Raw genomic sequence first — 13985 nt, 5'->3', positions numbered from 1 at the left:
TTTATAATTGCTTATTTCTACTTCACAACATTCCTTCCAGTGTTTCTGTTCTCTAAAACAAAACAAAGTCCATTAACATTGCATTATTTTTTAATAAGCTTTAAAATTCACGTTGATTGGAATTTTGTCCTCCTCTCAACTTAAGTAATCTGGCTATTCTCACACACGCGGCTGAGTTCCACCCGCCAGGCTGAGCGGCTAGAACTGTCCTTGGTTGGGATCATTCCAGGGTCTGCTGCAAGGGCCCTGGGCCTGCGGGAGGCCTGGGTGGCTGGGCCAGTCTGATGGCAGCCACCTCTGCAGCAGAACCAGAGCCAGCCTAGGGGCTGGGATGGGAGGAGAAAGAGACGCGTTTGCTTCAAACAAAAAAGGAAACAAGGTTAAAATGAAGTTTATTATTTTTTTGATTTTTTTTGTTTTGTTTTTTAAATAAAACTGTTTGTGAAACAGCTATTTTATCCCCATGGCAGAGTGACCCCTGAAAGATGCACTAACCCCTTCTTAAGGCCTTAACAAGATTTTTTTTTTGTACTTTTTTCTTTTTTTAAAACTCAGATATTTAAAAATTATACAATTTACAAAACAAAACAAAGCAACACAACATAGAGAATCATGTAGCGTGGGGCTGCTCAACTGACAGGCTCCCTTTTCTTTTATAAAAATGAAAGCAAAAGAAGGGTGGAGTGGGTGCTCCTGGTCAGCTTACCCCACGTGACCACACCTGACACCGCCCCTCCCTGTGTCCACTCCTACGGCTCAGGTTTGTCCCGTCCGCCCTGGGGGTCAGGGCACAACAGCTGCCTGGAACGTGCCCAGGGGTGGCCATCCCTTGATCCTGCCGGCCAAGCCGCTTTGGTGGGATGCTCGGGGCTCTCACCGGCCAAGGACCCAGGACACAGTTGTGACCGTGGGGCCTCCGCCTTGGGGCATCCGCCAATGTCCCGCCCCCCCCCCCCGAAAAAAAAAATAATAAAAATTTAAAAAATAATAAATAAATAGTGTTTCTGGAAATGAAAAAGATTTATTTTTGTGTTTAAACATCATTCTCCCATTCTTGAAAACATGGACCATCCCCCACTTCCCTCCCCCTCGACCTTCCCACTTTTGAGACAAATTACTGACAAAGACATGGTTTGGTGTAGTTCGTCTGTCCTTCCAACCCCAGGTCTAGAGTCTCTGAATTGTGTGAGCTGGGCCAAGGATCTAAGCCACCCCTGTCCTTGTGAGATCAGAGTTTGTTCGGTTCAATTTCACATTTAAATTTCACGTTATTGGAACAAATTTGGAGTTCTTTAACTAGATAATTTTAAAATAGAATCAAAAGGGATAGCGCACCTTTCATTTAAACAAAGTCTTTCCAGACTAAAAATAGATTTATATATATATATTTTTATCCCTCCCTTTTAATTCCCCCCACCCTTTCCCATCATCCCACCCCTCCCCCCTCCCCCCACACTGTCACTATGGAGATTGTGTCCATGGAAACAGCCATTCCAACTTCTTGGGTCTTTCTTTCCTGTGGTGTCACCGGTTTGAGAGTGATGTAAGAACTTAGGAAGGAAGTGCTGGCGAGGGCAGGCACGCGGGGTGGGGCGGGGTGGGGTGTGGCTGCACAGGAGGACCGTTTCCATTCCGTCACGAGTGTCCACCACCTTCTCATCTCCACAGTCTCACCTGCAAGACAGACAGACACTGGGTGCTGGGAACCTCTGCTGCTGCTGTAGCCCACAGCCCCAGCTCTGTGGTGGCGCTGGGGTGGGGGACTCTGCAGGGTCCGGCAGCCGGCCCCGGAGACACCCAGGGCCCATGGTGGAGCCGGGTGTGTGTCCCTGGGCCTGAAACAGGGCAGAGGCGGCAATGACCTGGCCAGCCGCACCGGGAATGGACCCAGACTGCCCGTCCCCAGGGCTGTGGAGGGAGCCGAGACCAGGAGAGACTCCCCTGACCCCGGAGGTGGGGCTGCCCGCAGTGGGGCAGCTCTTGGGGTGAGCCTTGCTCGGACGCTGCCCCCTGCAGCCCAAAGCAGGACTCAGCACGAGGGCCCGGGGACCTGTGCTCACAGAGGTGGCCGATGTGGAAGAACCAGCTCAGGACCACGCCCGGGTCGCCTCCAGCCACAGGCGGCTCTCACACCTAACAGCGAACACTCCTGGGAGCTCTGGGGAGGGTGGCTCTCAGGTCATCCTCTGGGGCGCCCCAGGCCCTGCCACTGGCGTCTGTCTCTCCTTCCGGCCTGGGCTCCAGGCTTAGGAAGACTCTCCTGGTGACCACGGAGGGTATGCAGGCTTGTACCAAGGGCATCCTCAGGATACTTCATGGGTCCTTACATATGCAAAGATCTCAGAGACACAGCAGTTTCCAAGGAATCCAGTCCAGAAAAATTAAGCCAAGAGCCACGTGTGGGGAGGGGGGCTCACCTGGCTTCTTCCTCAAACCCTTTCCGGTGCCCTCCACCAACCAATAAACCTCAGGAAAACCCAGGCATCACCAGTCCCTTTTCTGCTTATGTAAAACTTACTAATACACAAACTTGTTTAGGCTAGCCTGTGTATATGAGTTAAGAACAGACATCCCACCCGCCATTGCCAGAAAGAGATTCCTAACTGCTTGGCAGAAAACATGAACAAACAGTAAGAGACTTGCAGGGACAGCAGGACAGTGTCACCGCCCTCAGGTAAAAGCAAACCCTGGGCCTCTGGCTGCCTGGACCAGGAGCTGAGCAATCCTGCCACAGGCCACAGTGTGGCTTCCCTTGCACCCAGGGGTCACCCCAGAGCCCCCTCCCCCAGCACTGAGGCTGCCAGGAAAAGGGGAGAAGCAGCCTTCTCTGGTGTCACCCCAGGAACCAAAGGCCCTCTGTCAAAGTGATACCAGGGAAGGGCTGGCAGGGCGCCTCAAACAAGAACCAAAGGGGTCAAATCTTGCCAGGGATGTGGGCCACGGCAGGAACAGAGGACAGGTGCCCTCACATTCTGCAAAAGCTCGGCTTGTGGAGCAAGGGCCAGGGCGGGGTCTGCCCTCTCCGCAGCGCTTGGCAGTCTCCGGCCCGCACCCCCCAGAACGCAGGTGGTCTCGGCACCAGGGTCTGCCTGGCTGGCGGGCTCTGCAGGCTGCTGGCCTGGACTCCTTCCCTTGGTGCCACTGTGGCCCATCCACACCCCTGCCTGCACCCAGCCTCCGGCCTTCCCTGCAGGGACATCCCCAGGATCTGATACTTGACAGGCCCAAACTCCTGGTTCCCTGAATACAATGAGACCCTAATGTCTCTGTTATTCCTAAAAACTATTCCTTTAGTAGGAAGAATGGGAAGAAACCTCTTGAAACATCTAGTAGGAGCCAGGCACTCTGCCAGGAGCCCTACAGACACTACTTCACTGGAACGCTGGGAGGCCTGCCCCCCACCCCGCCCCGTTATCTTGGAGACAAGGCCCTGAGAGGGGGCCCTGTGCAGCCCAAAGCCCCGGGCTGGTCAGACTTGGGCCTGGGGCTCACGGCCACAAAGCTCTTCTGACTGGGCCCCTGGGACTCTGCCTCGGAGCCGCCATCACTGCAGGTCTTGTCCAAAGGTGCCGGACGGGGCTGCGGAGGCAGCACCCGGGCAGAGCCGTGGCCCCTGAGAGAGCGGGCGGCCCTCTGTGCTGAGGCCGCTCTCTTCTCTGTGGAGGCGCCGGCATGTTCGGCTGTCGGCAACGATTGGGCCTTCATCCCAGGCCCAAGCGTTCCCATCAGCCTCTTTCTGCTGCCTTTCAGCTTCACCTCAGCTGCCTGGACCTGGGCGGGCCCCCCGCCTGGCTGAGGCTGCCCTCGCCTTTGTAAGCTGAGACCCGAGGCTGCTGGGGAGCACGTGAGGAGCCTGCGCCCGCCCGACACCGTCAAGTCAGCACCCTCGTCACTGGGCCGCCCCATGAGGACAGGAACCGCCATGCGTGCCCCGTCCCCCCTGATCCCGAGTCAGTGCCTGAAGAGGCCGAGACAGCCGCCCTGTCCTCATGGGAGGACAGTCGAGTGGAGACGCAGACTGTATGTGAACATGACAGCGACTCGAAAGCGTGGTGACGCCAGGGAGGTGGCAGAGTGGGGACACGGGGACTGGGAAGGCTGCTCTGAGGACATGCCCTGAAGCTGAGACCCAGAGCGGAGACGAGGCACAGCGCCGCGGCCCGGGGAGCCGAGTGTGGGCTGAGGAGTCAGAGGAGGTGACCCCAGGGCCTTCGGAGGTGAGCTGAGGAGCTGCACTTGGCCCTACAGGCAGCGGGAACCTCAAGTTGCGGAGACAGGAGCCGGTGCAGAGCGTGCGGGGCCGTGGGGTGGGAGGGAAGGGGGACCTGGGACATGATCCCAGGCACTAACCTGGCACCCAGGCCAAGGCAGAGCTGGATGGAGGTCACAGCTTCCTGCCCACGGGGTGGGGGCCGGGTGGGAATGGAGTCCCCGTGTCTACTGCCGATGAGAACAGGGGCCGGGTGAGGAGCCCCGTCCACTAGCTGCCCTGAGCCAGGGAGAGGGCCGCCCACCAACCTTTCCTTCCGGGCACAGCTGGCCTGGTGAGGGACTAGCGCCAGGTGCCTCTCGCGGCAGTGGGAGATGAGAGCTCGCATCCCCGCGCCCCCAGCCCAGGGGTTTTCTGCCAGACAGGGCTGCACCAGGCACGGTGGAGACATTTCTTCATGGAACCCTCACAAGGTTGGCCACTGTCAGTCCTCTTTTCATAGAAGGAGAAACCGAAGCACAGAGACGCTGAGTGGGCTGACCCTGTCACACTGCAGTCTCCACACAGGAATCATCGCTGCCCCTTCCCCACCGTGTGATGGTGGATCTGCGCCCGCAGCACAGACCCCAAGGTGAATGCTCCCTGAGGGGAGGGGCTGCGTCTGTCCCTCACGCTGGGGCTTCCCGCCACCTGCAGAGGGCTGAGGGGCCAACCCGGAAGGGCCCTGCCCTGACATGACAAGCACTTCAGGGGGATGAGACGGCGTTCTGTCCCTCCCTTCCCTCTAAGAGGGAAAGGCCTGACCTCAACAGACTTGAAACAACCCCAAACTGAGAGACAGGCCACTTAATCACTCGGCGCCTCATTTCTTTGGTATAAACATGACAGCAACACCAACCCTGTGAGCAATGGGCCATGAGGCTTGTTGCCCTGTGAGAGCCGAGGGCTCTGGCAGCTGGCAGCGCCCAAGAATGGGCAGAGAGGATGAACAAAATTAAAATTTCCAAGAGGAAACTGGGCCCAGACTTCCTATTTTTCTCAAACACAGGCTGGGACTCCAGGACAGGACCAAAAGGCCCCAGGTAACCCGTGGTTCTCCCCCAGCCAGCTCTTCCCGGACACTTCCGGGAACACTCCCCGGACACTTCCGGGAACACTCCCCGTGGCCTCCGCCCCAAGCAGCTCTAAACACTGGGGCTGGGAAGGTGGCAGAGCCGCCCAGAAACAGGGACACACAGAAGGGCCTGGAAACCCCCAGACTGCTGCTGCCTGAGGGTCACTGGACCCCGTGGGTTCTAGAAACGTGGGGAGCTCCCCGGGGTGGCCAGCCTCCCACCCCTGTGCCCCAGAAGAGCAGGAAAGAAGAGAGAGAGCGTGGAGTCCTCACTGGACACGTTCATGAGAGCACTGTAACCCTCACGGGCTCGTCACCCAGCAGAGGGCCTTCTCTGGAGGCTGGTACCGGGACCCACCTAAGAAACAAGTTACTTCCCAGATGAAAACTGCCACGTCCCAGATGAATTTTAGGCAGACTCCCACCCCTTGTAACACGGATGCTCAGTCCTGTCTGACTTTTTGCAACCCCACTGACTGTAGCCCTCTAGGCTCCTCTGTCCATGGGATTTTTCAGGTAAGAGTGGGTGGCCATGCCCTCCTCCAGGGAATCTTCTGTACCCAGGGATCGAACCTGAGTCTCCTGTCTCCTGCACTACCCCCGGGGAAGATTTGTAACAAGGGGGAGGGAACATTCCAGATGCTCAGGCACACAGTGCTGCCCCAGAGAGCCAGGCCTTGCACACCTGTGCGTGGGTCACAGACGCCTGGAATAAACACAGATGCCCTCACCTGAAGAGAGATAATCCCTTAATGAACATTTCTGAGACAACCAGCTGCCCATCCCATCCTGTAGAAGCAAGTGCCCCAGGTTAGTTACATTTTGCTTTTTCTTCTCATAATCTGTTTTGCTTTTTCCTCAGTGACTCAGTAAGGAGGGGGAGGATGTGGAAGGCGGGGTGGGGGTGGGCACTTCGGGCCCACTGCTTTGAGAGACCCAAGTCATATAATCATGCTCTCACAGGCACACGCTACCAGCCCCACCACGAACCCACAGACACACTCATAGAAAGCACAACTCAATCTCCTGAGATTTTTAAAAGTAAAATTAAATGTGGTGCTAAAGTCTACTAAATCTTTGAGGGGATTGTCCTTCCCTTTGTACTTTTATGAAAGGAATCTTTCATAGCACCGGGAGGCGGGGGAAGATTTCACATAACAAAACTTGGGGAACTTTTTGTTTTTCAAAGGAGAACTCACTCAAAGGTTTAGAGTTGTGGTGGTGTAGTAGCTAAGTTATGACTCTTTGCGACCCCATGGACTGTAGCCCACCAGGCTCCTCTGTCCATGGGATTTCCCAGGCAAGAATACTGGAGTGGGTTGCCATTTCCTCCTCCAGGAGATCTTCCCAACCCAGGGATGGAACCTGCGTTTCATACACTGCAGGCAGATTCCTTCTGGCTGAGCCACCAGGGAAGCCCAAGCTTTAGAGACATCAAGCAAACTAAAAAAGAAAAGATCTCTGGTGAGAAGCCTTTCTGAGACGGGGAAAAAGCGAGGGCTGCAGGCAAAAGCGCCCCCACCTCAGAGGCTCTGTCCTGAAAGCCAGCTGCCCCCAGGACCCCCACCCAAGGCCTGCCTTCAGGAAGAGCCTCCTGGACCCTAGGGGACGATGGAACCATTTTAAAGCCCCACCTTATCTTTCTACATGTATTCTAGGGGGCTAAGCAACAATGGAGAAGTATTTTATCCACCAGGTGTTGGCCTCATGCAATTAAGACACCGTGGTGCCTCCTGGCCCGGGTGATCAGGAGGCAGAGGCCACGACACCCCCTCACAGTCCGCAGGGGCGGCGGCCCCGACTCACCTGTGCTTGCTGAACTTTCCATTCCCACGAGCACACTGCCCCCCTCACCCCCGCTCCGACTGCTCTGTGCTGAGGCTGCCTTTCGCTGTCTTGTTCTGCAAGGGGGGGACAGGGCATGGAAGGGGAGGCTGACACCGGCAAAGCCAAGGAGACGAGACAGGAGGGACAGAGAACGAGCGTGCGGGTCAGGGCAGGCGGAGGTGAGGCAAGGAACGCACATGGAAAAGGAAAGAAAAAGCAGAGAGTCAGTACTGAACGACATACAGGAGATACTCAAGACAGGGCAAAAGACTGAGGCAAAATGTGACCCTTCAAAAAGGGAAGTTTAAAAAAATAAAAATGCAAATTAAGTAAAAAATAAAGAGAAAATTCTAAGATCCAAGGATCCATCCCGGGAAATAACTTTTAAAGAGAAGCATCAGTAAGCATCCTTCAGAAGCAATTTGAGGGCAGACCATCAGGATGACCTCTTTCTAGCACCTTCTGGCCCCACTGAGCAGACTGAAGGCTGTGAGCACCGGCGGCCACCAGGGGTCAGTGTGACCTCAGCCGGAGGAGAGCCGCTGCTGCAGGAGCGCCAGGCGAAGGGCTCCACGGGCCCAGCCCTTCCTGGGGTCCCTTCTCCACACCCTCCCCTCTCCACACCCGTGAGTAGTGTCTTGGAAACAGGCCATTCACACACTCCGCCCGCATCTTTCTTCCCTTCCTAAATTTGAGAGGTGACCAAGAGACCAACTCTTGAACCAAATGCAGACACCATGGGCTGCGCCTGCAGAAGCAGAACCTGGCGGGGACGGTGTTTCCCCGAGAGCCGGGCGTCAGCTCTCTCTAGTCCGTGAAGACGCCTCTGCTCTGCATCCAGGCCTGCAGCCAACCGCACCCCACGCCAGTCTGTGGTCTGGGGTTCCACTAAACTAAGGCGGAAACCAGGCGTTTCACGCGTTTCTCTTAACAGATAAAAAATACCTTCTCCCCAGCGCCCCCACCGCACGGTGCTGACTCCACATCACAGGGCTCCCTCCCGTCCGACCCCCGCGCCCGGGCCCTGCAGGCTGACTCACCTTGTGCTTGGGGCACCTCACCGAGAAGTTCTCCTCGTGGAGCAGGCAATCTGCAAGACAGAGCCGGCGGTCAGGGGCGGCGCGGGCAGCCCGGGGGCGCGGGGCGCGGCACAGCCCGAGGGCCCGGCGTGGGGCACAGCCCGGGGGCGCGGCGAAGCCCGGGGGCGCGGGGCGCAGGCGGGGTCACACCTGGAGGTAGGGGGCCCCGCACTGTGGTTTCTAATAGGGGAACACGAGAGATACCCCCAAATAACCTGGGGCACCTCAACATGGCGCAGTATCAGTCGGTCAGACAAGGTTTCAGAGCGGGGAAAAGATGAGACAGACTCTGCTCCAACACAGACGCGTGCGAGCACACTCCCGTGTGTCACAGTGTCGGTGTGAAGAAAACAGGACAGAGGGAATCTACCAAAACAGGACAGTATCCAAACCCTTACTCTCTGGATAGTAAGATTATAGGTGACACTAATTTTATTTTTTCTGTATTCCCATGATCACATCCTGTTATTTTAACAATCTCCAGTGAAATGTTCTTTTTAGAATTTCTTATCCTAGGCTAAGCCCACTCCACAGGCCCACGCCAAGGCTTCCTTGTGGAAACACTGAATCTGCAGGCCTCTTTTCTCCTGTCGAGTCACAGGTCAGAGGCAGAAAGGAGGCCAGGCCCAGCCCTGCTGCCGCCCTCTCCCCCCAACCATGGAGATGCTGGAGAAGCTCCGCAAGCCACGCTCACGGCTTCAGAGGAAAGTGAACCCCCCCGAGGGGCTGTGAATCCTCAGCCCTAGAGCCAGAGGTGGTGGCAGGACGTTAATACTGGTCACACGTTCTCAGCGAGCTCCCAGGCACCATGGCAGGAGGTGGCATAGTTAGCCTTGCTAAATTTACAATTTAACTCAGCTTTAAAGCGAGGTCCAGATGAGTGGCCTGTGTAGCCACAGCTTTCAAGTGAAATAATAATAAGCAAGGGGACACACAAATGGAAACTTCTGAGGCCCTCTACATTTTATGTAAACCAACAGAGACCCTCCCACAATTTGGCTGAGCCACCTCCGCTCTGGAGTCCCAGGATCCTAGGACTGGGCAGGTTTAGTCCTCTCAGCCCCAGGCAAGCCTGAGGGCTTGGGAAACAGCAAGTCCTGCTCATCTTTGCCTCACCCCCCACCCCCAAGCAAACAGCACAGCAGTAAATGAAATGTGCTAATTTACAACCCACAAGTGCACGGTGTGACCCAGGCTCCTGTCGCTCCAGTTGGCCAGAGAGCTCCCGGGCAGCAGGGACAGACAGCTGGAGCCCGAAGGAGGCGCCTTTGTCTCACCTGGGCGGTGGCCGCAGCATGCCAACAGAGACGGCACAGGCCACGCGCGGTGAGGCTACCCTCCCACCCCAGCGGTTTACAGAATTGAGGAGGGGGCGTGTGAGTTGGAAAAGATACCATCAGGAAGGCAGAGGTCTGAGAGGGTCCTCACACAGCCACGGAACAGTGACCGGCAGCGATGAACCATTAGTAAAATGTGCTTCTAGGTGGGAAACATGTCCCCACGAAGTTAAAAGCAGAAAAGAAATGAAACACTAGAAGTGCGCGCTAAAGGCAACTTGGAACTAGTGCCTGGTACTTCTGGAAACGGAGTGTCCTGAACCAATCTACGAGACCTTCTGGCAAGGCCTCCCACGCAGGCAAAGGCGCTCCGCACTCTGGTGAGGTCACAGGCCTGCAGGACATGCACTTCCCCTTCCTGGCAGGACGAGAAGCATGGCTGAAGAGTGCAGCCTCCGCCAGGAGCCGGGGAGCCTCTTCTTGACTGCCTCCCGCCAGCCTCCGCCAGGGGAGGGGGAAGAGGGGCGGGAGGTTCGCAGCAGGCGCCGGCCGCTCACTGGCTTCCAGGAGCCCCTGGCCTACCCAGTGCAGAGGGCCCGGTCAGCACTTTCCCACAGTGAAGTCAGATCACCACACAAGCCGGCAGAGACTCACCAGGTTGTTGAGCTGGCAGGGTGGCTTCCAGACAGACACCAACACCCCAGGCTGGTGCTCCACTTTTGAGAGTCCTCTCTAGGCGTAGGGGCAGAGGACTCTGCTGAGCTCCTGGCAACGAGCTAGGTGGAGCCTCAGATACCCACGTGCACCCACAGATGCTCCAGCTAGGGTGGAGAAAACGGAAGGGGATCTAGTGTCCTTGGGATCTGCCGAGCCCCGGCAGTCTCCAGCTCAGCTACAGTCTCTCAGGGCGACACTGAGTGCTCACACTGGCAAAACCAGGCTGGGACTGGGGGATCCGCCAGCCTCACCGAGCAGCAGTCTCCTGGGGCCAGAGGAAGGGGGAGGAGGGCAGAAGCAAAGCCTTGAACTGGCTTCTGTGATGCAGACAGCTCCTCTCCAGGGAGTGGCAAGGCCACCGGTCTTTCACAGAGCCCATCAGGGGCCCTAAACCCGCTGCCAAGATCAAAGTCGGCAGAGAGGAGCAGCTTTAAAATGCTGCAGGAAGGGAGGCCGCAGGTGAGATTCCCAGCTGTGTTTCCTCATGAAGCCCCTCTGGCCGAGACCCTTGACGCAGGGCGGGATTACTGCTGAGCCACCGCAGTCTCCGTCTCCGGGCTCTGTTGCGGCTCGCTGCGTTCAACGCGTTCCAGCCTTTCCTTTTTACACTGGCGCTCCTGCTCTCATTACTTCCTCTTCCTCTGGGAGACAAATCCCGTGTCTGTGACGTAACGAGCAGCACAAGGGAGCAAACCATGACGTCACAAGTGCGCGACTGCGGTTAGCAGGAGCCACGGATCCTTAGGTTTCCGTGGAGATGCGCCCAGAGGTAAAAGTTTTCCCTTCAATACCAACGGCTTTCTAAGGTTTGGGCAGCTGGCAAGAAGGCAGAGATGAAAATGCTCTACTGTTCCTTAGTTTGCACAGAGACGGGGGACTTGACTAGAGGACTTATTTTTTTTTATAATTAGGAAGAAAAGAAATCAGTGAAGGCTTCTCCAGACACAAAGACTCACCACTTACAGAATTCCTGGGAAGACTGTGGATAGATCCAGACATCAGTCTGCAGAGTGATGCGGGCTCTGGGTCACTGTGACTCAGGTCATCAGAGAGACCAACAAACGCCCCAGACGTGGTCACCCTGCGAAGCTGCTGCTCTGGGGCCAGCCCCGTGTGGAGGAGCAGAGTGTGCAGCGGCTGGGGCAGCAAAGCCAGAGGGCCAGGGCGCCGACCTGGACAGCCCCCCCTACCTGGACACTTGGCCACCAACTTCTGCCAGACAGAGATGTTACCAGCTTACCTGGCAGGCTACAACAGACAGGCTCAAAGAGAGCAACGACAAAGTCACTGACTTCCTGACCCTCAGCTGGCGAAGTCAGCCCTGCCTCCTCCGTCAGAGGGAGGAGAGCCCAGGGCCTTTCCCAGAGAACCTCCACCGCCCCGCCTGGCCAAGGTGGCGCCAGGCCTGTGCTGCCAGCCACCAAGGGAAGTAAGATAAAATAAGAAATCTCTCCCTTCCGAGCACTCAGTGGTGACACGTGGCTTATGGCTGCTGTATCGGACAGTACAGGTCTAGAACATTCCCCCACGGCAGCAAGTTTACCGAGCAGCACTGCTCCACCCCTGGGAGCCCCGAGTGCGCGCTGGGAGCACACCTGCGGGGCGAGGCGGCCTGCCTGCTGCCCACCTGGCGCTTCTGGGCAGAGCCCCTGTGCAGGAGACCTCCGCTCACTGGCCACTTAACGGGGGGAGGAATTCTTGCTGCATTTCACTCATAGAACTTACAAACCACCGCCAAAAACCCGAGCCTTAAAAATCTTCATTTAAAGACCACGAAGCTTAAACTAGAAAAAGAAACAAAACATTCTGACAGCACCCTGACTGTATCATGAAAGTGAGAAAAGGCAGTGGTTGGCTCTGAGGGAGAAGGATTTAGCAGCTGTTCTACAGAACACCCCAGACCATGGTCCAGGTGAATTACAGCTCAGATTCAACCTGGAAACACGCAGAGGAGGACAGAGGACAGAAGGGACAGACCGGAACCCAAACTCCCTGAGCTGACGTTTCAAGGCTCCCTTCTCATGCCCACTTTCCCCTCTGGTCACATGGGGTCCTGGCCACCAGCTGCCCTTCAGCGTGTGCAAACATACTTTCACCAGAATCTAACTTCAGCATAAAGTTAAGAGCATTATCTTTCTCTATTTTTCTTGTTTTTTGGCTGTGCCGTGTGGCTCGTGGGGTCTTAGCTCCCAACCAGGGACGGAACCTGGGTGCCTGGCAGTGAAAACCCAGAATGCTAACCCTGGATCGCCAGGGAATTCCCTTTCTTATTCTTTTCAGCTGCAGCCGCTACAGACACCTGGAAAGAAGAGAACAGGGAGGAGGAAAGGAGGGACAATGAGAAGGATGTGAGGGGCAAGGAGCAAATGTAGGTGAGCGGGGTGAAGGGTAGTCAAGGGGAACTTGGATTCCTCCTTGCCTGCCAGATCCGACTCCAAGTGCTCTGTGCTCTGCACGGCTGTCACCTGCTCAGCCCCCAGGCTCCGTCAGCACTCTCATCTGTCTTCCCCTTTTCTCTCCCTGCATCCTGACTGCCAGCATTATAAGCGACCTGCTAGGTGAAAGTGTCAGACCCATCTAACACTCAAAAAGTAACTGGTGAAGACAATCAACAAAGAGCTATGCGTCAGGAGAAAGAAAGAGGATTCTCCCAGGCACTGAAGCTCTGAGTCAGACTCAAGTCTCCTGCACTGCTCCCTGGATGGCACTTCTCAGACAGAAGGGGTCCTTCTTTCAGCAGTCGTCACACTGCAGAACACCACTCTGATTACCTCCAGAGACCTGGAAAAATGTCTGACAAAATCCAACACCAGTTCATGATAAAAATACACATCAAACTAGGAGCAGAAGGGAACCTCCTCAGCTACATCAAGAACGTCTGTGAAAATCCCACAGCTATCATCAAAAGGGGTCAGAAACAAGGCAAGCGCACCAGCTCGTGTCACTTCCATCCAGCGTTACGTGGGAGATCCAGCCAGAGAACTAAGGCATCTATCTGACTGGAAAAGAAGTACAACGACCTATTTGCAGGTGACGTATCTTATCTATAGAAATCCACTAAACCACTATTAGAACTAATCTGTGAGTTGAGCAGAGTTCCAAGATCCATGATCAATACATATACCTCAATCAATTATACTTCTATACACTCACAGTGAAGAACCTGAAAACTGACTTAAAAAAAACAATTCTATTTATAATTGTACTAAAAATAAAAATACTTAGGAATAAATTTAACAAAGAAAGTGCAAAACGTCTACCCTGAAATTTACAAAACAGTATTGAAAGAAATTAAAGACTGAAATAAATGGAAAGACAGATACCTCATGATCATGGACTGAGGGATACATTATTACCAAGATGGCAGTGCTCCCTGTGATTTTCAGAATCAGGGTAATCACTATCCAAGCTTGAATGGCTGTTTCCCCTCTCACCCACAGAAATGGACAAGCTGATCCTAAAATTTATCACAGAACAGCAAAAGATCCAGAAGAGCCAAAACAATCTTGGAAAAAAGGAACAAAGTTGGAGGACTCACACTTTCCACTTTCAAAGTCTACTACAAAGCTACCATGACCGCAACAATGTGGTACTGGAGAGTCCAGAAATAAGCCTACCCATCTACAGTCAACTGGTTTTCGACAAAGGTGACAAGGTGAGTGAATGAGCAAAGAGTAGCCTTTCCCACAAATGGTGCTGGGACAACTGGGATCCATGCGGAAAGCAATGAACTGGACACCACATACAAAAAACAGCGCAGA

General features: G+C 55.1%; 1 protein-coding gene across 3 annotated transcripts in view; it reads right to left on the bottom strand.

Moving 5' to 3' along the window:
• Positions 1 to 375: 375 nt before the first annotated feature.
• TCF20 (transcription factor 20) overlaps positions 376 to 13985 on the bottom strand; it is an 89601-nt gene continuing 75991 nt past the window's right edge. Inside the window, exons 4-6 of one of the 3 annotated variants that reach the window (XM_043439791.1) lie at positions 8192 to 8241; positions 7131 to 7258; positions 1539 to 1674 (exon numbers count right to left, since the gene is read on the bottom strand). In XM_043439791.1, the coding sequence (XP_043295726.1) occupies positions 7175 to 7258; positions 8192 to 8241 (134 nt within the window). In that variant the 3' untranslated portion in view covers positions 1539 to 1674; positions 7131 to 7174. Of the gene's footprint in view, positions 1675 to 7130; positions 7259 to 8191; positions 8242 to 13985 lie in introns of all 3 variants that reach the window. The other 2 variants (XM_043439790.1, XM_043439793.1) reach the window with 2 other exon arrangements.

This window comes from Cervus canadensis, chromosome 21 (genome assembly GCF_019320065.1).
Source record: "Cervus canadensis isolate Bull #8, Minnesota chromosome 21, ASM1932006v1, whole genome shotgun sequence".
NCBI lineage: Eukaryota > Metazoa > Chordata > Mammalia > Artiodactyla > Cervidae > Cervus > Cervus canadensis.
The sequence above is the reverse complement of the archived record's forward strand: the minus strand, read 5'-3'. Positions and strand labels throughout refer to the sequence as shown.